This window comes from Protopterus annectens, chromosome 9.part0 (assembly GCF_019279795.1).
Source record: "Protopterus annectens isolate FY-2018-M chromosome 9.part0, PAN1.0, whole genome shotgun sequence".
Lineage (NCBI taxonomy): Eukaryota > Metazoa > Chordata > Ceratodontiformes > Protopteridae > Protopterus > Protopterus annectens.
Window position 1 is genome coordinate 1,554,924,322 of NC_056743.1, and position 25,106 is coordinate 1,554,949,427.

General features: G+C 43.0%; 1 protein-coding gene across 2 annotated transcripts in view; it reads left to right on the top strand.

Annotated features, from left to right (window-relative positions):
- SLU7 (SLU7 homolog, splicing factor) overlaps positions 1-25,106 on the top strand; it is a 906,055-nt gene that overhangs the window by 638,289 nt on the left and 242,660 nt on the right. For both annotated transcript variants that reach the window (XM_044084498.1, XM_044084499.1), the window contains exon 14: positions 19,415-19,504. In XM_044084498.1, coding sequence (XP_043940433.1) covers positions 19,415-19,504 — 90 coding nt within the window. The remainder of the gene's footprint in view (positions 1-19,414; positions 19,505-25,106) is intronic.

Consider the following 25,106-nt stretch of genomic DNA (forward strand, 5'->3'; position numbering starts at 1 on the left):
GTCTTTCTTGCCGCGCGGTGCCCGAAGCAGAAGCAGTTCGCAAGTGCCAGTCGGCTAGCTCCTGAGATTTTCGAATCGAATTTCAGCCCGAAGTCTTCTCTAAAGCTAAGTACCCCGTTGGGGAAAATTTTCTTGCCTCAGACCGATGTCAGACAAAGTTAATAATTGCATTTCTTGTGGGAAGCAAATACCTCATAAGGATTTTCATTCTTATTGTATTCCTTGCCTAGGCCCAGACCACGACGTCTCTGGTTGTCGGTTTTGTGCTAGGTTCAACAAACATACAATCAAGCGTCGGGCAGATTTCGCCCGACATTATTTTGGCAGAAAATTTAATTATAGCATGTCATCGGAGCAACCAACATCAGGAATGATTAAAAAACGCAAGGATAAGGACAGGCAACCAAGGCCAAGACCAGATACTGAGGCCTCAGCAAGGCCTGCCGTCAGTTCTCCAGCTTTCAGCGAGGCGCCTACGCAGCCCCGACTACCGCAGATTTAGAAATTCTGACGGCCTCCCAGACCGAATCAGCTGGGCCTCAGGAGCCGGTTCCATCTCACCCCTCGGACGCCAACCCTGACGGTGATCCGGAGATTTTGGACATGCCTTTGGTTTCTGAAGGTGTCTTCAAACCGACAACTATCTCTATTAAGTCGTATGCTAAACTTAAAGCCCCCTTAAAAGTTAGGAAACCGGGTCCACAGTCCCCCCCACAGGCCCCTATGCCTGAAAAACAGGTGCTTAAGATGGCTGAGGATTTAACTACCCTTATCAGGGGTTCACAACCCCCTCCTGACAAAAGGCCTAGACTGGAGGAAGATTATCCTTCCTCTGACCAAGCATCATTTCCTCAGCTAACTCTGAGGACCAGGATTATTCCTTCCCTCCTTATGAAGACTCAGATGCTGAAGAGTCCATTCCCTCTGTCTCCCCCCCTGAAGACTACTCTTTTGGGGAAACTTTACACACCATGAGGGAACACTTCCACTGGGAAGGCCAAGATTACTCTGACTCTAAGAAAAGACTCCGTGAGTTTCTTCTTCTCCCACAGCATAGACCCCTTGCAATTCCTCCAGTTTTAGACATTTTGGATGATGTTTACACCGAATCTAGTCTAAACCCAGATTCCTCACCTCCTGCACCAGCTAAACCAGACAGATACTACCGAGTTCCTGATTCTCATAAGTTTCTATATAAAAGCCCTGTTGCAGACCCCAAAACCATTTCCCAGGGTACCAAAGGGGTTAAGGCCTCTACTGCTAAGAATCCACTACCTTCTGAAAGAGATTCCAGAGCATTAGAAAGATGGGGGAAGAAAGTGTATACGTCTGCCACTTTGGCCATGAGGGCCTTAAACTGCCAATTCTACATGCTAAAATACCAGCAGTACTTGATTACACAGTTAAAGCAGAAAATGATCCCTCAGACAGATCAACCTGATTTCAAAGAGATGCAGGATTTGCTGCATGCAGCAGAACAGGTGGGAAAGCATACCTTACAGTGTGGTTTTGATTCATTGGAAGCCTCATGTAGAGCAGCTGTCACAGGATCTGTAATACGTAGACATGCTTGGCTAAAAGAGCAAGCCTTACCAGAACATGTCAAAGCAAAGTTATTGGATGCTCCATTGCAGAAAGATGTGTTATTTGGTGTCAAAGCAGAGGACGTTTTAAAGAAAATGGAAGAAAAGGCAAAATCTATGCAGACAGTTAAAGATTTTTTACAGGTACAACCTCCTCGTTTCAGCAGAAACTGGCCATCAAAAAACTGGTCCTTTCCTGCATCAGACAGACCCCAAAGGGTAGGTACAGACGCCCAAGGGGCAGAGGCCAGCCACAAGGTTCTTTCAGGCCTAGACAATGGCACACAACAACTCAGAGGTGGAGACAAAAGATCTCAACCCTTCAGGAAACAAACACGATGATGTCCCTCTTCGCCTGCCAAACAAAATTGCCCTGGCAGCACCTTTGGGAGGAAAACTGGCTCTATTTCCACAAAATTGGCGCATCATAACAAAGGACAAATGGGTTCTGGATATTATTACCCGAGGCTACAGATTTCATTTTCACACTTTACCACGGATGAGAGGCATGCCAAATCTGCCTCCAAACCAATGGGCAGAGGCACAAACGCAAATTTCAGCTCTCATGGATATGAAAGCAATTCAAAAGGTACCTACAAAGGAGCAAGGTCATGGTTTTTACTCAAGACTATTTCTAGTACCAAGAAAGGACAAAGCCTGGAGACCCATTTTAGACCTCTCAATTCTAAACACTTACCTGGAGGTACCCATTCAGAATGCTCACACTACAGCAGCTTCTTCCCATGCTGGGCAAGGAGTCTTGGCTGGTAACATTGGACCTCAAAGAGGCATACCTGCATGTCCCTATCAGACAAGATTGCAGAAGTTACCTCAGATTTTTGGCAGGTACAACGCATTATCAATTCTCTGCATTGCCCTTTGGCTTATCTACTGCACCCAGAGTATTTACGAAATGCCTGGCATCAGTAATTGCATACTGCAAACAACGAGGAATACAAATTTATCCATATCTGGACGACTGCCTGATCCAAGCGGACAGCAAAGCCATTCTATTACAGCATCTGGCATTTGTAACAAAGCTGCTAAGTTGCCTAGGGTACACAGTAAACAAAAAGAAGTCAAAGCTAATACCCTCACAAGACATAATATTCCTGGGTGCCAGGTTAAATACAACGGCCCAGATGGCTTATCTCACGCCAGACAAACAAAAACAACTGACTCAATACTTCAAAAAGATGGCAACTTTTACCCAGCTCACTGCAAGGAAAATCCTGCAGGCATTGGGGTTCATGGCATCCTGCATTCAACTAATTCCACATGCAAAGCTGCATATGAGGAAATTACAATGGTACTTGAAAAGTCTATGGACTCAACACAGGCACAGCCTCGAAACAAGTATACCTCTCATTCCCTGCCTTCAAAAAGAGTTCCTATGGTGGACTCAAGCATGTCAAATAAACAAGGGTCTTCCTTTTGTCTTACCTCCAGCAAACCAAACTATGACAACAGATTCTTCAGACTACGCCTGGGGAGCACACATGGCAGGACAGTGCATACAGGGCAAATGGTCCGCAAAACAAATGCATCTACACATCAGCCAAAAGGAGATGCTAGCTGTGCAAAATGCACCGACAGCCTTCAAGGACCTCTTGCATCCAGGGCAACTACTATTAAGGACAGACAACACACAGTTATGTGGTACATAAACAAACAGGGAGGAACACACTCTTACCCTTTATGCAGACAGGCAATGACCTTGTGGAACACATCATTGACTTTCAAAGTACAACTGCAAGCACAATTCCTGCCAGGAAAGGAAAACATATTGGCAGACGAATTAAGCAGAAATGTGGCAGATCCTCACGAGTGGAGACTACACCCACAAGTATTTTCAATGATAACTCAAAGGTGGGGCCACCCAGACATAGATCTATTTGCCTCCCCCAACAATTGCCAACTACAGAAATTTTGCACAAGGACTTATCATTCCCTAGCCTGGAAAGTGGACGCCCTATCATTCAGTTGGACAGCATTGACAGTCTATGCCTTCCCACCACTACCTCTCTTGACCAAGGTATTACTGAAAGTCAGATCAGAGAGACCTCAAATGATCCTCATTGCTCCGTTAATGGTACCCATTACTAAGGACCTTGACTCTCACAGCCCTCCATGGATCTTACCTCAATTCCCACTTCTGTTGACTCAGCAAAACTCTCAGATTTTTCACAGTCAGCTCAGGACTTTAAATTTAGCTGCATGGAGAATACCTTGAATTATCAATCAACACTTCTCTCAAAGGACGTCCTGAATGTCATTTTGGAGGTCAGGAGGCCCAGCACCAGAAAAACTTACTCAGACAAATGGAAAAGATTTTGTGCATGGAACCAGGCTAAAGGCCAAAATCCTTGGATACCAAACATTCCTCAAATACTGCAATACTTAACTGAAATGCTACACAAAGGCCTTTCTTTCTCATCCATTAAGATCCATGCTTCAGCCATTTTAGCTCAATATAATACGGATCCTCCCATATTCTCACACCCTTTACTAAGGCAGTTTCTCAGAGGGGCTAAGAATATAAGACCCCCCCCGAAAACCCCCAACGCCAGCTTGGGACCTCAACTTTGTTTTAGAAAAATTAACACTGCCTCCTTTCGAACCAGCCTTCTCAGCAGAACTACAATACTTGTCATGGAAAACAGCTCTGTTGCTGGCTATCACCTCAGCATGCAGGGTCTCAGAACTACAGGCACTTATGGCAGTGGAACCTTTCATCATTTTCCATCAGGACAGAGTCTCTTTACGAACTAACCCTACCTTTATGCCAAAGGTAGTATCCAGTGTAGCTTTGAATCAGACCATTCATTTACCCACCTTTTATCCAAACCCCCAGAATAAAGGAGAAAGACTCCTTCACTCTTTGGACATTCACAGACAGCTACGTTACTATTTGGATAAGACAAAGACCTTCAGAAAAACTGACCAACTCTTTGTATCCTATGTTGCAGGTTCACAAGGAAAGGCTATTTCAAAACAGACCATCTCCAAATGGATAGCACATTGTATCCGTTTTTGCTACTCGCACCATGGGAAAGCAGTGCCTGTTAATATTAGGTCCCATTCTACCAGGGCTACAGCAACCTCAGCAGCCTTTCTCAGGGGGGTTCCAACCAAGGACATTCTGGAGGCAGCTACTTGGAGTTCAGTGCACACCTTTACCAAGCACTACCACCTTCCATTATACTCAAAAACCAGAGCTGGTTTTGCCACGGCAGTTCTGCAGGGCATCCTAGCTTCACCTAACCCAGTTTAGTACCAGCCACCCATCCATAGCTTTGGGATTCAACCCAAGTGTGATGACTGCAGCAGTATTACACAATGAACATAGTACAGTTTTGTACCTACCATAAATGTAGATGTTCAAGTGTATATACTGCTGCAGTCCAGGTTACCCTCCCACCATCCCCTCTACATACCAGGGTGTTAGTTATAACTCCATGTACATCAATCTAATGGATGCATGCCTATATGGTGTATTTTCTAACAGCTAATACTATTGTTTATCTACTAAGGTATTTTGCTTAGTTATTTGTATTGCCTTCCTAGTTGGGGGCACCTGACATCTGGGGCAAGAAAAACTGAAGAAAATGGCGTTGGCTGCCTCTTTTATCCCCCTGTCGCACTGGCGTCAGGGAAGAAGCGACTACAACCGACGCCGGACTAAGACTTTGGGATTCGGCCTACTGCGGGACCGCCTGATGGCAGGATAACCCAAGTGTGATGACTGCAGCAGTATATACACTCGAACATCTACATTTATGGTAGGTACAAAACTGTACTTTATATGTAAGACCTACTTCAGCTTCAAAGGCAAAGACTAAAGCAGCTCTAAAGACAAAGAAACAAGTACAGCATTCTCCTGGACAGGCCTCCATGCCTAAAAAACAGATTCTTAAAATGGCCAAAGACCTAATTACTTTGATCAGGGGTTCCCATCCCCCTCCTGATAAGAGGCCTAAGCAAGAGATAGAATATGAATCTTCAGATCAGGTTTCCATTTCCTCTGATTCCTCTTCTGAACAGGAATATTCCCTTCCTCTCTATGAAGATTCGGATGCTGAAGAATCTATCCCTTCAGCCTCCCCTCCTGAGGATTATTCTTTTGGGGAGACCCTGCATACTATGAGGGAGCATTTCCACTGGGAGAGCCAAGATTACTCAGAATCCAAGAAAAGGCTCAGAGACTTCCTTTTATTATCTCAGCACAGGCCCCTTGCTATTCCTCCTGTTTTAGACATTGTAGATGATGTATTTTCAGAGTCCGGTCTGTCTCCTGACTCTTTACCACCAGCTACTGTTAAGCCAGACAGATACTACAGGGTTCCTGATTCACATAAATTTCTTTACAAAAACCCTGCTGCTGATTTCTCAAGGTCCCAAGTGGGTCAAGGATTCCACTGCAAAAAAACCCTATCCTGATAGGGATTCTAGGGCCCTGGACAGATGGGGGGGGGGGGGGGGGAGAGATTTATACTTCTGCTACCTTGGATATAAGAGCTTTAAATTGTCAGTTTCATATGCTTAAATATCAGCAATATCTTATGTCACTGCATAAACAGAAAATGTTAACAAAGTCAGAATGTGCAGAAAACAAAAGAAATGCAGGATTTGTTGCATGCAGCTGAACAAGTGGGAAAGCATACTTTGCAATGTGGTTTTGAGTCTCTAGAGGCCTCTTGCAGGGCCGCAGTTACAGGTTCTGTCATTAGGAGGCATGCTTGGTTAAAAGAACAGAATCTTCCTGATCATGTTAAAGCAAAACTATTAGATGCTGCATTACAACATGATACCTTGTTTGGTATTAAAGCAGAAGAAGTGTTAAAGAAAATGGAGGACAAAGCTAAATCTATGCAAACAGTGAAGGATTTCTTACAGGTACAGCCTCCCAAATTTAGCAGGAACTGGCCTACAAAGAATTGGTCCTTTCCAGTGTCAGACAGGCCACAACGAGGCAGATACAGATGCCCCAGAGGAAGATCACAGCCCCAAGGCTCATACAAGCCTAAACAGTGGGGTGCTTCTACCTCCAAAAGCGGAGAGGAAAAATCACAGCCATACAGGAAACAGTCTCAATGACTTTCCCCTGCCAGCACCAAGCACTTACCTTTCGGCAGCCCCTTTGGGGAGAAAACTAGCACTTTTTTCACGAAATTGGCATATGATCACCCAGGACAAATGGGTCTTAAATATCTTGTCTCAAGGCTACAGGTTCCACTTTCACACCCTGCCAAGGCCAAACGGTATGCCAGACCTGCCACGCAATCAATGGGCGGAGGCACAAAAACAAGTTTCATCCCTCATGGACATGAGGGCCATTCAGCAAGTACCACAGCAAGAGCAGGGACAATGATTTTACTCAAGGCTATTCTTGGTACCCAGAAAGGACAACGCCTGGAGACCAATACTGGACCTGTCTATCCTAAACACATTCCTGGATATTCCAAAATTCAAAATGTTAACTCTGCAGCAGCTTCTGCCCATGCTGGGCAAGACGGCTTGGCTTGTGACTTTAGACCTAAAAGAGGCATACCTGAATGTCCCAATCAGACAGTCATGCAGAAGATACCTCAGATTTATAGTTGGTTCAATGCACTACCAATTCTCTGCACTGCCGTTTGGCTTATCTATTGCGCCCTGGGTCTTCACAAAATGCCTGGCACCAGTAATTGCATTTTACAGACAAAGAGGAATACAAATATATCCTTACTTGGACGACTGCCTTATTCAAGCAGAGAACAAGGACATTCTACTTTAGCATCTGGCATTTGTAAAAAGATTACTAACAGGTCTAGGGTGCACAGTAAACAAAAAAAAAAAACCAAAACTCGTACCCTCTGAAGAGATAATATTCCTGGGTGCAAGCTTAAATACAACTGCCCAGATGGCTTATCTCATGTCAGACAAACACAGACAATGACTGCTTATTTCAGAAAGTTGGCAATGAAGACCCAGTTATCTGCAAGAAAAATTCTGCAGGCTTTGGGCTTCATGGCATCCTGCATACTGCTAATTCCATATGCAAGACTGCATATGAGGAAACTTCAATGGTATCTAAAAAGTGTTTGGACTCAACATTGCCACAGCCTGGAAACAATAATTACCCTCATTCCCTGCCTGCAACAGGAGTTTCGACGGTGGGCAAATGCCTGTCACCTGAACAGCGGACAGCCATTCACCTTACCCACAGCCAGGCAGACATTGACAACAGATGCATCAGATTATGCCTGGGGGACCCATATGGCAGGAAGATGTATTCAGGGCACATGGTCCACAAGTCAAATGCATCTATATATCAATCAAAAAGAGATGCTAGCTGTTCAGAATGCCCTGACAGCCTTCAAGGATCTACTTCATCCGGGACAACTTCTGATAAAGACAGACAGTACTACAGTCATGTGGTACATAAACAAGCAGGGGGGCACGCATTCCTACCCCCTCTGCAGACTAGCCATGAAGTTGTGGGACACAGCACTGACTTACCAAGTACATCTGCAAGCACAATTCCTGCCAGGAAGGATAAGTACTCTGGCAGACGAACTAAGCAGAAACCTAATGGATCCCCACAAGTGGAAATTGGATCCACAAGTCTTCAGCATGATAACAAGGAACTGGGGATGCCCGGACATAGACCTATTTGCCTCTCCTCACAACTGCCAACTACAGAGATTCTGCACAAGGACTTACCACAAGCAAGCATGAAAAGTGGATGCTCCATCTTTCAGCTGGAAAAACTTAACAGTATATGCTTTTCTGCCTCTGCCTCTCCTCCCCAAGGTACTCCTCAAGGTCAGACAAGAGAAACCAAAAATGATACTGATTGCCTCAGACTGGCCCCGCCAGCACTGGTACCCAATCCTAAAGAGCTTGTCACAATGCCCAGCTTGGACATTACCTCAAATTCCTCACTTACTAACCCAACAAGACAGTCAGATACTGCACAGCCAACTCAGGACCTTAAACCTGGCAGCATGACGGATAATGTAGCCATTCAAGGCACACCTCTCTCTAAAGCAGTGATGAATGTTATCTTGGAGGCCAGGAGGCCTAGCACCAGAAAATCTTATGCAGAAAAATGGAAGAGATTCTGTGCTTGGAACCAGGCACAAGGTATTGATACGACTGTTCCAAGTATTCCTCAGATTTTGCAATACTTAACTGAGATGCTGGATAAAGGCTTTTCCTTTTCATCAATTAAAATTCATGCCTCTGCCATTTCAGCTCATTACAATACAGAACCACCTATTTTTTCTCATCCATTACTAAGGCAGTACCTCAGAGGGGCCAAAAACATAAGACCTCCAAGGAGAGCACCAATATCTGCATGGGACCTCAACTATGTCTTGGAAAAACTCACACTGCCTCTGTTTGAGCCAGCCTCTGCAGCTGATATAAAGTTCTTATCCTGGAAAACAGCTCTGCTCCTAGCAATAACCTCTGCTAGACAAGTCTCAGAGTTACAGGCACTTATGGCTGTGGAACCTTTTATCATCTTCCATCCTGACAAGGTTTCTCTAAGGACAAACCCTACATTTATGCCTAAGGTAGTGTCCAGTGTGGCCCTTAACCAAACAATTCATTTGCCTACCTTTTACCCAAACCCACAGAATAAGGGTGAGAGACTTCTGCATTCTTTGGACATTCACAGGCAGCTACACTTCTTCTTGGACAGAACCAAAGCTTTCAGAAAGACTGAACGACGTCTAGTGGCATATGCTGCAGGATCACAAGGAAAGCCTATCTCCAAACAGACTATTTCAAAGTGGATAGGCCACTGCATTCGTTTCTGCTATTCACAGAATGGCAAATCAGTGCCTAAGGGCATTAGGCCACATTCAACTAGAGCAGCAGCTACTTCAGCAGCCTTCCTCAGAGGAGTACCAACCAAAGACATCTTAGAGGCTGCAACTTGGAGTTCAGTGCATACTTTTACAAAGTACTATCACTTACCTCTCTACTCTAAATCCAGGGCAGGCTTTGCCACTGCAGTTCTGCAGGGCCTGATGGTCCCTCCTAATCCTATGTAGCTCCACCCTTCCAACCTTAGCTTTGGGATTCAACCCAATTGAAATGAGTGCAACAGTGAAACACGATGAACGTACTACAGTTGTGTACCTACCATAAATGTAGATGTTTGAGTGTATTCACTGTTGCCGTCCAGGTTACCCTCCCATCATCCCCCTTTTCCTGGCTGGGACTTATCTGTACTTCTCTATTCTATACAACCTATGTGGTGTATTTGCTTGTAGATGAAGGAAAAGTTGTTTTTTGTGTATGCATGCTTATTGGCATAATTTAGCCTACCTTTTTAGGGGCACCTGACATCCGGGGCAAGAAAAACTGAAGAAAATGGTGTCGGCTGCATCTTTTATACCCCTGGCGCACTGACGTCAGGGAGGAGGCGACAGCAACCGACGCCGGACCTAGACTTTGGAACTCTGGCCGACTGTGGGTAGCCTGCCAGCAGGACAACCCAATTGTAATGACTGCAACAGTGAATACACTCGAACGTCTACATTTATGGTAGGCTCTCAACTGTACTTTCCTCCTTACTGGCTGTTGATTGCGAATTCTGGCAGATCTCTGAGGACCCTTATCTAAAGGAACTATTTTCATCATCTGGTTGTACTGAGACTTCTTTTTGATATCATGTTCTAATTTAGAACTTACACTGGAGGTTAAAGTTAGTCCACACCTTTTGCATATTCAGCCAAATCTTGAAGCTTTTTCTGTGTACATTCCATATTAACTTTACAGTTCTCTTCATCCTTGTGGAAAATTACTTTATATTTGGCAGTATGCATTTCATATAAGTCATTTTTCATATTCAAGTCATATTTTTTATCTTCTCCAATAAAATGTTAATTTCATGTTCATTGTGTTTAATTAACAGCCCTGCTGCTCAAAATGAGCCATTAATTCATGGCACAATTAATCTTTTTTGAGCCTGTGAAGGAATTTCCATCATCTTAAACCTTTAGGGACTTTCCAATTTTTAACACATTCACTAAAGTTGCTGTTTTCCTTCTGCAGATTTCTGAATTCATATATTTTTTCTCAAACTTTTTAAGTTGTTCAGAAAAAGAACCATATTGTTAACCACATGTGCCATTGTTCTTACCAGTGTTCACAGACTTTTTAAACCATGAATCAAGGCTCAAACTAACTGTGTGTCTGTCTGAGTCTATATTACCACCATTAACTGCAGATTCAACATCAGGTGGGTGACCATCCTTCATTATGGAACCTGCTACTATGCCACTACATGGAATCTGTGATATTGAAGAGTTCACCACTTGCATAAATTGCTGAATATGCAAAAAAAGATTTTCAGTGTTACTTTTCAGTGCATTCAGTTCCTGAGAAAACCTGCAGAAGTCCTGCGAGGAAATATTTGCCATGGTAGTTCTGTGACTTTTTAAAACAGAACCAGACATACTCAAGGATAGTTCCAAATATAAAAACAAGAGTAAAACGAATCAGACTTGCTAGCCATGACAAAATATTCTACTGTGCAGGGTAATGTAACAGACAAAGTAGAACAAATCACATCAGTAGGTGCAAGAAGGGTCTATATTGGATGATCAAACTTTCAAATGTTCGAGTGTCATATGGTCAAGACCATATGATCGAATTTTTTAAAGTTCGAACGTCTTAACAGAGATCTCCGTGCAGTGCAGAATGGGAAGATTTCCCTTTTCTGCACTGTAGTGCGATCCCGGAGTTGGTGTATTTAAAGACCGGGCGTTGGGGGGGGGGGGTGCAGCCCACCATGTGAGAGGTGCAGGGGAGCTTGCCCCTCTGCTTAAAAGTTTAGTTAGGTTATTTGTGTAATTTATTTATTTTATTATTCAAACTTTTAAAAGTTTGATCATATGGTGTCGACCATATGACAGTTGAACTTTTGAAAGTTGGATTATCTAATATAGACCCATGCAAGAATCACTATTTATTATTAGTTGAGCACATTCGTTGAAAAGTACTTCATCAGTGCAATTCAATCGTAAGACAAATGCCTTTAAATAGATCACATGTTAAATCCCAGCCAATCAAAAAACAAATGGAATGACCCATTTAATAATAATTATTTAAAACGTTTAAGAACCATGTATGTATATTTTAAATTATGTATATACGAATTAGGGTCTTTATCTATTTAATTATTAATAAGGTTCATTTTATTTGCTTTTTGATTGGCTGGTATTTGGGCAGTTTGTTTTATCATTGAATTGTTCTGATGAAGCCCTTTTGGACAAAAGCACTCAACTTGTAATAAATGACCATTCTTAACATTTACTGATGGTGTTTGTTCTATCCTATCTCTTCTGTTATACTGCATAGTGGAATATTTTAGCATCCATAGTGGGTCTGATTTGTTCAGTCCAAGGACAAGTCATATCCTCATTTCCCCTAGCAAGTTTGGTTTCCCCTTCTAAGGCCTCACATCAGGGAAACTCCCTGGATCATGGCTCCAAGACAGGATCTACTGTCTTGCCCTTTCAGTAAGCCTCACCTGAATCTTCACAGCCACAGACTAACTGCTTGGATTCTCTACTTCCTATAATCCAGCTTTATCCAGCGATATAATTAGGATTCTGTCTGCATCTCTGAAGGAATCCACTCATAAGCTTTACTGTGGTAAGTGGAAACCTTTCATGATCTGGGCATTAACAGAGGATATTGACCCTTTTCCTTTTCCTGTTCCAGTTGTATTACACTTCCTAGCTAACATGTTTGACTCAGGTTCCAGCTTTTCTTCAGTTAAAGTTAGCAGCCATTTCAAGTTTTCATGACGGTTGCAATGCCCATTCCTTGGTTTCTCGTAAGCTCTACGATCTCTTTTTCAAGGTAGTTTTCCTGATTTGCCCCCTAGTCCGAGAACCAGTGTCTCCATGTGATTTCATTTTCATACTAGAATCATTAACCAAGTTACAGTCTGAGCCAGGATCTTCAGCACCTTTGAAGTTTCTCTTTTGAAAAACTTTTCGTGGTAGCTATCACTTCTGCCAGAAGAGTATCCTGGTTACAAGCCTTGTCTTCTCTAGTTCCTTATTTAGTTTTTATAAGGACAGAGTAACCATCCAAACTACCCCCTCTTTTCTTTGCAGAATGGCTTCCAGTGTTAACATAAACCAGCCGATTCACTTGCCAGTCTTTTTTCCAAATCATTTAAATAAGGATGAATATAATAATGCATACCCTGGATGTGCAATTAGCACATTTGGGTCAAGCGTGTCTGTTGTATTTCTTATGTTTACTCGGTTCACAATCACCCGTTACTATGCAAACCCAAGGCTTATTCCACCAGATCTGTTGCTGCTTCAGCAGTCTTCTTTAATAATTCTTCATTTGAATAGATTTGTGCAGCAGCATGATCTACATTGCATCCTTTATTAAACATTATCTGTTAGATATTATCTCAAGGTCTAGGGCTTCTTTGGGAGCCACTGTCCTAAGACATGTTATGTCATGATTCAGCCATAGTGTCCTGTAGCTGGGGATTCTGACCCATCATTCTGATTGGATGGATGAAATGACTAGTATACAGTAGTTATGTACTTTCATCACTCTAGATCCTTAAATTCATGTCCATCCTACACAAAAACACACCCCCACCCCCTTTCTAAATTGCCACTTTTAAATAGGAATGTTCTTCAGATCCTACAGTTATTGACTCCCTTAAATTTACCTTCTTCACTAGTTGGCACCAAACTCATTCTGAGGTATAGCCATGCACAAGGGCATTGTGGGAAAATAATTCTTAAGGGGACTGGAACACTAATTTTGCTGGTGTAGATCCAACAAGCAGCTTAGTGACCCATCAGTCGTGCCAGATAGCCATGAATGAAAAGATCAGCATTATGGTAAGTACATAACTACCATTTATTGCCAGGCTAAGTGCAGCCCCCTCCCGTCACAGGACCACAAGTAACATGTACCGATGTACCTTTGTCCTTCTCTTGCCTGTCTTATGCTTGACCTCCACTCATGTGGACTCTGCAAACCTACCCAAGATGGACTGATGTGAGCAGAGGTTTTCCCTCACCTCTGTGTCCTAGGAGTTGGACACAGTGGACCCTCATTCATGTGGGCTCTGTGCAAGCCTATTCAAGATGAATTGATGTGGGCAGAGATTTTCTGTCACCTCTGTGTCTAGGAGTTGGATTGTGTGGACCCAGAGGCCTTTATCTCTGAGACGACAAGAACAAGATGTCTCCCCTCTGTAGTTTCCCAGTGGATGACCTTTTCTATGGAGAATGCCACAAGCTCATGTAATCTACCATGGATGGGTCTGTGACACTAGGGAAATACTGCCAGTCCAGCTGTCTGGAATTTTGTAAATAATCATATGTCGTTTGTGAATAGTAATATGATTCATATGTAAATGTAAGAGAACTGTATGTTATGTACTGAGCTTCAAGAATGTAACCACTGTGTACCCTACTGGAAAAGAACAGAAATGTATATAAACTATATACCTATGCAAATGTATGTGTTAATAGTAGAAGTTGGAACATACAGAGTTAACTTGCAAACCCTTAAGAAAATAAGTTGGAAGTAATGTATTTTATGATGGCGTTATCTCCCAGTAAGCAGACACAATGCCTATAGCTAGAAATTTCTTTCTATTGTTTTGAAACAGAAATAATTACTAGGTTTAAAATGCAAAGTGTTTTATTGCTCTGTGACCTCCTAGCAGCTGCACATCTGAGAGATAAGTATTTGTAACACAGAGATGTTAGTATCTGGTTAGCATGGGAACTGAAGGCAGGTGACAAAAAGTGATATAATACAGGCTAACCCAGCAGTATAATGTAATATTGATGTAAGATCTCTGAGAGAGAGAGAGAAAGACTGTCATTTTGTATATTGTCTTGGACCTAGAAACATTTACTCAGCAATTCTGCCTGCGTATTGCTCTGTAAATAAGATTTAGGCATAGTATCTCTTTTAGAGAAACATAGGAATATAGTAAGATTAGTTTAGATTTTTTTTGTATTTGTTTGAGATTGTCCTGCAGTGTTGTTTTAAAATATGTCCTGTGATACCGAGTTCTGTAGTGACTGTGTTGATTGAGTATTGTCTTTTGTTCTTTTAGTATTTATTATTAAATATATTTAAACCTTTTAATTGTGGCTGGGTTTTTTAAGAGATATTTAAGCTCTTAGAGTACTTGCATATGTGTTTGGTGACATTGTGTATAGGCCACTCCAATAGCCTTAGTCTTGGACACACTTACCATTTGGATAATAGTAACATTACACAGTAAGATTGGACACCCTTTGGTAAGGGCCTTATAGTAGCTGATAAGTAAGGGTGGCTGGTGGCAGCTGGTGCTACCTTTATAGTCTGGGCAGAAGGGGACATAGCTAGTAAACCTGTGCCAGCCTTTCCCAGGTGTGTGTGTGTTTATATTTCAATCAAATCTCAAAGTGTGAGAGTGTGTGTCAGCTACTTAGGGACACGAAGCACTGGTTAGACAGACAGGGTGCTGGAGGTCTTAGATTGGCCACTCAGCTGAGATCTTAACCCTATAGCTGTGCCAGTGGGGAGTCTTATTGGGATCTGGGGAAAGAGGGAGAAACCAGCCCCATACTGACTGTGATCTCTGTGTGCTCTTAAGTGAAATTGTACTTTACTGTGTGTGTACTTGTCATTCTCCTAATGCGTAAGTCCCTCACTGGTGCTAGTGGTGAGGATTGAGGCTCCTTGATTACTGGGCCAGTGCAGGGGCATCACAGGGTCTATTGCCCCATTCTTTGCAACAGAAACAGCTTATTAACTGTCTTGCAAAGGAAGAGGAAGAACACTGGGCCATTGCACCCAATAATGTATCTACTAAAAATGCCATATTTCAGCCTAATTGCTTCCTCTGCTCCCAAGAAGGCTAATACCATCTACTAGCTCTGACATGATTGGTGTGAAATTCTACCTGTCATCTTAGTGCTGGCTGCCCCATGACAGTAGCACCTTCCCACTTTACCATATGATAAGGAGTGTGACTTGTTGGGCATTGTGAGCAAGGGTGTGTTCTCCACTATTGCATCTCTCAACTGTCCTGTCTTATCTGTACAAATTCCATTCCTCAGTGATGTTTTAAGAACTATACAACTTTAATTCATCCCTGAGTCTGAGCACAAGAAGGAGCTAATGAAGATCCTTCCCATGATGTCCACAGTAGGTTGCCTCCCGGATCTATGTCATTTGGGAGGGGTCTTTATTAGTTTGCCGAAAGTTATTTTCAGTAAACGCCTCTTCTTAGGTTCATAGGTTCATAGGCTGGTACTAGGCTATTGGCCCTAGGGCCTATACAAGCCTAGCCATAACAATTCCCTGGCTATTTCTTCCCACACTATTTACTTCCCTGGACCCCTGTCTAGCAGGGTGACTGACATGATCCCCGGGGTGAATTTCCTTTCTCCCATCCAATCATCAAGGTTCCTTTTGAAGAGGGCCAAAGAGGCACTCTGCTTGATATGTATGGGCAGTCTATTCCAGAGTCTGGGGAGTCTCTGGGTCAGGAACCTATCCCTCCAGCACGTTTTGTTTATTGTGATGACAAGATTTAGATCCCTGGAGCATGTGGCTCTGAGGGATTGGGATTTCTTTAAGTGTAGCATGTCCAACAGCTCTGGGTTTGACATGGCCTTGTATGTTAAGCAGAGATCGCCTCAGAGTAGACAATATGCGACAGAGTATAGCTGGAGTTTTTTAAGGTGGTCAGCGTAGGGCATCTGCTTTAGGCCTGTGATTCTTTTAGTGAGGTATTTCTGTGGCCTTTCTAGTTGTTGCAGATGTCTTGAGAGGTACATACCAAATGGGGCGTGTTGTATTCTATAATGGGTCTAATGAGGGATGAGTACAGTGGGACAATTACCTCCTTTTTTCTGGATGAAAAGCCCTTAGTGATGAGGTGTGCCACATAGAAGGATTTCCTGACTGTTGTGGCGATGTGGTTATTGAAGGTGAGACCACTGTCCACCTGTGTCCCTAAGTCTCTTATCACACTTTCGGTGTTTAGTGTACTTATCCTTGACTCATAGTCCATGTTGTAGTTGTGAAGGGTCTATGGATCAGCTCACTTGCTCAGTTAAAAAATAAAATTTAAATCCCACATCATGAAATAATTTTGGAACACCCAGTTGACTTATATCCACCATTCAGGTGATAACTCATGAACATATTTCACCAGAGCAGTAACCTTACACTTGAAACAAACTAAAGAAGATGTACAGTGTGTGTGTGTGTGTGTGTGTGTGTGTGTGTGTGTATGTGTGTGTGTGTGTGTGTGTGTGTGTGTGTGTGTGTGTGTGTGTGTGTGTGTGTGTGTGTGTGTGTGTGTGTGTGTGTGTGTGTGTGTGTGCCCATAAAATTGTGATTGTGAGGTCCTAAGCAGTGTAATCAACTGGATGCCCCAGACCCCCAGCCATACCAGTATCCAAATACTTATTTCTTCAACACATATTTCATGAAAATCACTTCTGCGATTCACTGAATTTTCCAAGGGCAATGAAGTAGTTAGCCAATTGTACAACTTTGCCCTTTTCCCCACTATAGTGTGATCTCGGGGGTTGGTATGTATAGTTGGGGTTTGATTTAGTTAGTTGTTCTGTTGTATTATTGGGCAATTGTTTCATTGCCCTTGGAAAATTCAGCGAATCGGGAAGTGATTTTCACTGAATATGTGTCGACGAAGAGGTGCTCACTGAAAATAACTTTTGGCAAACTAATATAGACCCCATTTTGGCTGTTTTAAAGGCTAGTGCAGCAAACCTCAAAACATCAAGCTATCTTAGATGTCTTCTGGCTAGAGAGGCATACCTCAAACATACATTATCACAGGGTACTGAGGCTCAGGCTTTCTCCTATCAATGAATAACTAAGGCAGGCTAGATGCCTTGTCTCACTGAAAACTTTCAGAAGAGAAAGAACACGCTCAGTACATTTGAGGGTCTGTTTGACACACCTTCCTTTGGGTCCTCTTGTCTTTTTCCAGACCAAACCCTGAGAAGGAAATGGACCCTCACAGACTGAATATTGGACAGTCTTGCCTTTCCCAGCTGTCATTGTCATGTCTACTTTCAGGTGGCAATCCTACCGACTCGGCAAATTCAAATCAGATTTCTTCGAGTTTGACTCCGCATGGAGGACTATCACAAAGGGCCAGTAGGTCTTAAATATAGTCACAGGCATCAGTATCTTAAAGCTTTTAGGTCCTGGCATAGAAAGGTCTCCACTTAGAGACCACAAAGCACTTGGGACAGCCCATGACTATACTCTTAAAAGGAGCCACAGAGATCGTCCCTCATTTGGACTAAAGCTAAATAGTCTACTCTTACCTGTGTTTTTAATGGTTAGGAGACTTCTAGTCATTCCTGATCATCTGTGACTTCAGTGAGCGCATCCAATTCATAATGTTCTAGATTATGACTGTTCATGGTGTCATGACCTTGCTGCTGTCAGACACTTGGATTATGTGGCCGAATGTGGTGGGCTCAAAAAACATCTATTACATCTGTATTTGGGGTCTTCACAGAAGATTATTCACTTCATTCTGGGTGAACACTATATTCAGTACAGGATATTGCCATTTGTCTCTCATATGCATACAGACCGTTTACTAGGATGCTAGTAATTGTGGTGAGTGTCTTGCAGAGAAGGACCTCTTTATGTTCCCTTTCCTCAGCAACTAGCTCAGGTAGCCTTCTGAGAGATGCCATGGTAGCATTGCTAGAATAAGAACCTCCATGGTTGTATTTACTGGGAGGAGGTCTCCTTAAATTGGAAAAAGGCGTTTCTGATTCCGTCTTGGAGGGTTACCTTCTTTGGTGCAAAGTTTTACAGTCAGCACCGTTTCTAAGTACAGAGAAGGGCTCAGGGGATATTGGGAAATGTTAATGGTATACACACGATTCCCTCTCTCTTTCTCTCTCCCTCTCCCTCTCTCTGTCTCACTCTCTCTCTCACACACACACACACACACACACACACAACAGGCGAGATCCCTGTACACCTTACTACTGTTCCATCCAATTGTACACCTAACCAGAAAATATGGAAAAGAAAAACCAAGGCTGCTAGCCTGTGGTAGGCAAGGAAAGTGTGGTAATAGTGTCTCAGGGCCTTCCCATTACAAGTTAGAAAAGTTCCCTTCCCACTCTGTGTGTCAGACACCTCCACTCAGGGTATGGCTTTGGGTCTAGATCTGTCAGTGCTGCAAAGTCTTCTAGCTGGTGTGTCATAAGTAATTGCAGTCAGTAGAAAGACATTCCTTTGGCAAACTTATTTTGCCAGGTGGAAGAAGTTCTCTGTCTTGACAGATAAATACCATCAGTCACCCCAGTGAGTCTGACTGACTGACTGACTTGCGTGCTTGCTTACTTACTTCATTTATTTATTTTCATTTTTGTTTACCAGGGTAGGAAACTGTTCAAAATTGACCAGTATCAGACCCAGTATAATGTATATTTTGACCAACAGCAAGCAGTTTTACCAGCACTAATATGACATAACAGGACATGGATTGTTTCAGATAGATTGCAGCTAGAATTTATTAACAACATCCTAGCACATACTGATGCATGCCTTCATGGTCATCACTTGCAGTGAAAGGCTGCTTCAAGAATCTGTCACCTTGGGAGGACATCAACTCTGTATTTTATTGATGCTCTGTAGCAGTTTAGCAGAAACCTTTATTCTGGGACAGTTACTTTCATATTGTTTGCTGCATTTAGTATAATTAACATTGCAAAATATGTATTTATTCATTGTGCAGCTGTACATACTTCATGAAGTTTTGTTTTGTGTTCTAGGAAGATAGCATTGATGTATCAGTACATGAACCAGAAGTTGCAAACCACAAAGGAGAGGAATATGAAGCAAAAATTCGAACCTTAATGGAGGTAGAGAATTTTAAAGTTAGTTTTTTGGATAGCCATAGACAAGGTTTAACAGTTTTTAATGTTTTTATGTCAATTGTTATTTTTATGTCCTGTACTTGCAGTCACTTAACTTCATTTCTTTATCATAAATGTGTTTGTTCAGCAGCAGATTCTCTCATCATCTTCCCTTTGTTCAGCTTTCCTGACACCTAGTAAATATTGTACATGTAATATGTGTGATGTATTCTGTTTGAGTCTAGTGTGTTAATTTCTGCTAGTAATAATTTCTCTGCATAGCACAGCTGTGTTATTACTAAGAAGAAATTTCTTAAGATTCCAAGAGCAGGATAAGTTATTTCTTGCACTTACTTCATTGAATTGCACTTCTGTAACGCTTATAATTGTGCTATACGGTTAACCTACTACATTTTGCACGGTTATAATGCTTTTTTTTTTACTGTTTCACTGCATTTTATACTGTTTTAACTGTATTTTTCATTGCTAGATACTGTTTCATAATTGCATGTTTACTGAATTACGTAACTGTAAACTGCTTTTTCATAGTGAGAGTTGTATTTTCTGTTTGTGAGTGCTCTATCCGTGCTTTTCTGTACATTTTTGATTTTTTGAGGTTTCTCTTTTCTAGTCTAGTCTGCAGTAAAAGCATTCTCTACAGTCTGCTTGCTCCTTGATCTGTTTAAAACTTAGTGGCTACAGCTAGTAGCTGTAATAGTTTCCCAACCCGCTCCCTATTGTTGTGGTGTTCTTATACTTGGTGGCTTTGCAGTTGCCTGCCCATACTGTATTTGATCTGTGACACTCCGCCCAGTCTAGTGTCATTAGTTCATTCAATCTAATAGAGAACATTTGTGAAGGCCAACCCACTCAGATTCTTAACCTTGAATTATCTTCTGTTCCAGCTTTCTCGATTTCCACTTTACTGAAAAAAAAATTCTAAGCTTGTTTCCCACCTTTCCTGTAACAAGCCTAGTCCAGATACAGGTTTGTTGTATCCAGGACTGTTTGTAAGCTGCTGAGCCCCCCCCCCCCCCCACTTAACTAGGGTTAAACTATTCTTGGTGCCATAAAGTCTGCTATTCAAATTTTCCCTTGCAACTAGCCATCTTTTAGTTTTAGCACTCAAATCTGTTTCTTTGAGCTCAGCACTTGTTTAGAACTCGTTGTAAGCACTAAATAAGCTACAAATTACTACAGCACTCAACTTTACTCACTTGTCTAGAGGAAAACAGTTTTTAGTACTTAATAAATAAACACCTATCCAGGCATGTCTAAGCACCTATCCAGGCATGTCTAAAGGTCAGCTCCTGGTGTTTTCTCCTGTTTACCTGATGAATCTGGGCATCTTGGGGCAATGCAGCAATTACCTCATGTACACAGACAACCCTCTCCTCATACCACCCAACACTACAACCTGTGAGAGATGCACTTATATAGCCAAACTGGAAGCAAAGCTCTCTTCACCGAAGACTGGACTAGGCAGTCAAGAGGAGAAGGTAAACACTTGCACCACACCACACTCATCACATAGTCCCTCAAAACCTACACCACCAAAACACACACATAGAAACACAAAACACATGCCTACATTTGCGGAGGCTCGCAATAAAATTCTTCCCAAACAACCGAGACCTCCAAAGCAGAAATGCAAGCAACCTCCACCCCCCAACACAACCCAAATGGCGCATAGCCCACAAACTCAATGTGCCACTCAACTACAGCCCACAAGGCATGACATACCCAACACTCTAGTCATAGCTGACTCTATAGTCAGGCACACTGATGTTCCACTCACCAGGCTAAACAAGGAGAAAGTTACTGTCAGTTGCCTAGATCTGCCACATAATGCACGCACTCAGGTCATTCCACAACAAGTACAAATATGACTCTGTCATTGTCCATGTTGGTGTGAATGACCTGAGACGTACCTCCCTGGATTATGTGAAAAAAGACAGGGAGGAGCTCTCCGATTTTGTAGCCCAGGCTAGTATGGCGTTAGCCCTGAGTAGCATCCTACCATCACCCAGAATGATACCACAGTACAAGGACAAAATGATTGACTTCAACAATTGGCTAAGTTTCTGGTGTCATTCTAAGGGAATCCAGTATCTGTCTGCCTGGGGTGACATGATCGACAGACCACGATGCTTTGCCAGAGATGGCCTGCACCTGTTGCCCTTGGGATTCCCGATACTGGCAAAGGCTCTTGCCACCTCTATAGTACCTTTTTTAGGCAAGGTTCAAATGGCAAATTCACCACCATAACAGGTACAAGCATGCAAAATCTGAAGGTAATGCTACTCATTGCTACAAGTCTAAACGTCAAAATGCACTCACTCGAGGCACTCCTGCAGTGACAGAGACCTAGTTCAAAGCTCCAGAGAGCACCCCTGCATTACCAGGCTATAATTCATACCACACCTTTCGGCCACATAATCCGGACCGAAACACTAAAGGCATTGGCGTGTCCATATTCATTAAGGATATCCACACCTCCAAGCTAGTTGCTCGCTCAGCATAATGCATCCGAGATTATCCAAGTTCAGCTAACTCTGGGCAAGACCGCAGTCCAGATTGTAGTTTGCAACAGACCCCCCCCCCCCACCATGCCCCAGGATTCCCACTCCTCTTTTCTTGATACACTGGAAAATATTAGGGTACAACCCAGCACCCTAATAATGGGTGATTTCAACTATCCCACCATTAACTGGGAAACTACTCATGTACCAACTTTTTTGCTCAACGTTTTCTGGAATTCATAAATTCCAATGCCTTGGATCAACTTATCTACACCCCCACCAGGGGCAGCAATATCCTAGATCTGGTCATCACCAACATGGGCGACCGGTGTTCAACACCAGAGGTCAATTCCTCATTGGTCAGATCCGACCACAAGCTAATCACCCTAGACATCCACATCCTGCCCCCACCCCCCATTAGGGAAACAACCGTAAAAAATTTCACCAAAGCCAACTTCACGCTGAAGACAGAAGTGACAAACTTCACGACACCCATGCAGATGGATAGTAGAGGTACGACTGCTGAATCCTGCACAAATGCACTTTATAAGCACTTACATGAGTGCATGGATCATGCTATCCCTAACAGAACCAAGTTGCTATCCTTCAAAAAAAGGAAGCCAATCTGGTGGTCTTCTGCCATAAACAAGCTCTACAACAGAAGAAAGAAACTGTTGCAGAAAAGAGTAAAATCCCATGATTGGAGGAATTCCCTGGTCAGCCTCAGTAAGAAGCTGAGATCCCTCATAAAATCCTGCAAAGCTAGTTATGAAAACAAATTTGCCACTGATCGTAAAGACAACCACAAAGCATTCTATAGCTATGTCAAGAATCTCAACGGCAACACTCAGATCTGCTCTGAGTTACAGCACAATGGCACTAAATATACAGAACCAACTGATATTGCCAACATCCTGGCAGATAGGTTCAGTGCTAACTTTACCCCCCTCTCACTCCCTAAAGTTGGCCCATCTATATAACGGAAGAATGCATATTTCCTGTAATCACGGCTGCACAGGCAAAAACTTCACTCTCCAAAGCCAAGAACACAGCATCCATGGGACCTGACAACATCCCAGGCTGCCTTCTATATGACCTACAGAATGAACTGGCACCCCACCTAAGTGCTATGTTCTGTCATAGCCTCACCTCAGGCTTTGTGCCCATTGAATGGTGCACAGCGACGGTTATTCCACTTCAACAGTTACTCCCTATGCTAGGCAAAGATGCCTGGTTGGCAACTCTAGATTTAAAAGAGGCTTACCTGCATATCCCAGGCAGGGAATCTTGCAGAAGATACCTCCGCTTCAAAGCAGGCTACTTGCATTACCAGTTCTCTGCACTGCCCTTTGGCTTATCTACTGCGCCCAGGGTCTTTACAAAGTGCCTGGCTCCAGTAGTTACATTTTGCAGGCAAAGAAGTATTCAAATATATCCTTACCTGGACGATTGTCTAATTCAGGCAGAAAACAAGGACACTCTTCTAAACCATCTGGCATTTCTAAAAAGGGTTCTAACTTGTCTAGGGTACACTATAAACGAAAATAAATCACAACTGGTACCCTCTCAAAAAATTACATTCCTGGGTGCAAGCTTGACTACAACTGCCCAGATGGCTTTCCTTACGCCAGCGAAGTAAATTCATTTGGTGACTGACTTCAAACAGGTGGCCACAAAAACCCTGCTTTCTGCAAGGCAAATACTGCAAGTCTTGGGGTTCATGGCCTCCTGCATTCTTCTAATTCCATATGCAAGACTTGTATGAGGAAACTTCAGTGGTACTTAAAAAGTCTATGGAGTCAGCATTGTCACAGCCTTGAAACAATGATTCCTATCATACCTTGCCTGCAACTAGAGTTCCTTTGGTGGGCAGAGGCCTGCCACCAAAACAAGGGGCTGCCATTCACACCACCCCCTGCCGCCCAAACCCTAACTACAGATGCATCAGACTATGCTTGGACGGCACATCTGGCAGGGAAGTGCATTCAGGGCAAATGGAGCCCAAATCAAATGCACCTTCATATCAATCAAAAAGAAATGCAAGCTGTACAGAATGCTCTGACAGCCTTCAAGGACTACCTTCATCCAGGACAATTAATGATAAAGACAGACAACACCACGGTTATGTGGCACATAAACAAGCAGGGGGGTACACACTTCTTCTCCCTTTGCAGACTAGCCATGGCATTGTGGAACACGGCCTTGACCTGTCAGGTACAACTACAACCTCAGTTCCTGCCAGGAAAGCTGAATACTCTGACAGACGAACTAAGCAGAAATCTCATGGACCCACACAAATGGAAAATGGAACCATGGATTTTCAACATGTTGACACGGAAATGGGGGAGCCCAGCCATAGATTTTTTTGCCTCACCCCAGAACTATCAGTTGGACAAATTTTGCACAAAAACTCATCACAAAAAAGCCTGGAAAGTGGACGCTCTATCCTTCAGCTGGAAAAACCTATCAGTCTATGCCTTTCCCCCTCTGCCTCTGCAATCCAGAGTTCTAAATAAAGTCAAACAGGACAAACCAAAAATGATTTTTATTGCTCCAGACTGGCCTCGCCAACACTGGTACCCACTCCTGCGCAGTGTGTCACACCTTCCAACGTGGCACCTGCCTCAGACACCTTACTTACTGTCTGAGCAGAACAACCAAATTCTGCACACTCAGCTCCAAACTTTGAATCTTGCAGCGTGGCTAATCACCTAAATTCACCCTTAGCATCCCTCAGCAAACCGGTGATGGATGTCATTTTGGAGACGAGAAGGCCTAGTACTAGAAAATCTTATGCTGATAAATGGAAAAGATTCTGTGCCTGGAATCAATCTCAAGGGATAAGCACAGCAGTGCCCAACATTCCTCAGATTTTACAATACTTAACTGAGATGCTTCACAAGGGCCTGTCCTTTTCTTCCATAAAAATCCATGCCTCAGCCATTTCAGCTCATTACAGCTAAGAACCTCCCCTTTACTGTCATCCTCTGCTAAAGCAGTATCTCAGAGGGGCTAAACACTTAAGACCGCCCAGGAGAGCTCCAACCCCTACCTGGGACCACAATTTTGTATTGGAAAAGCTCACT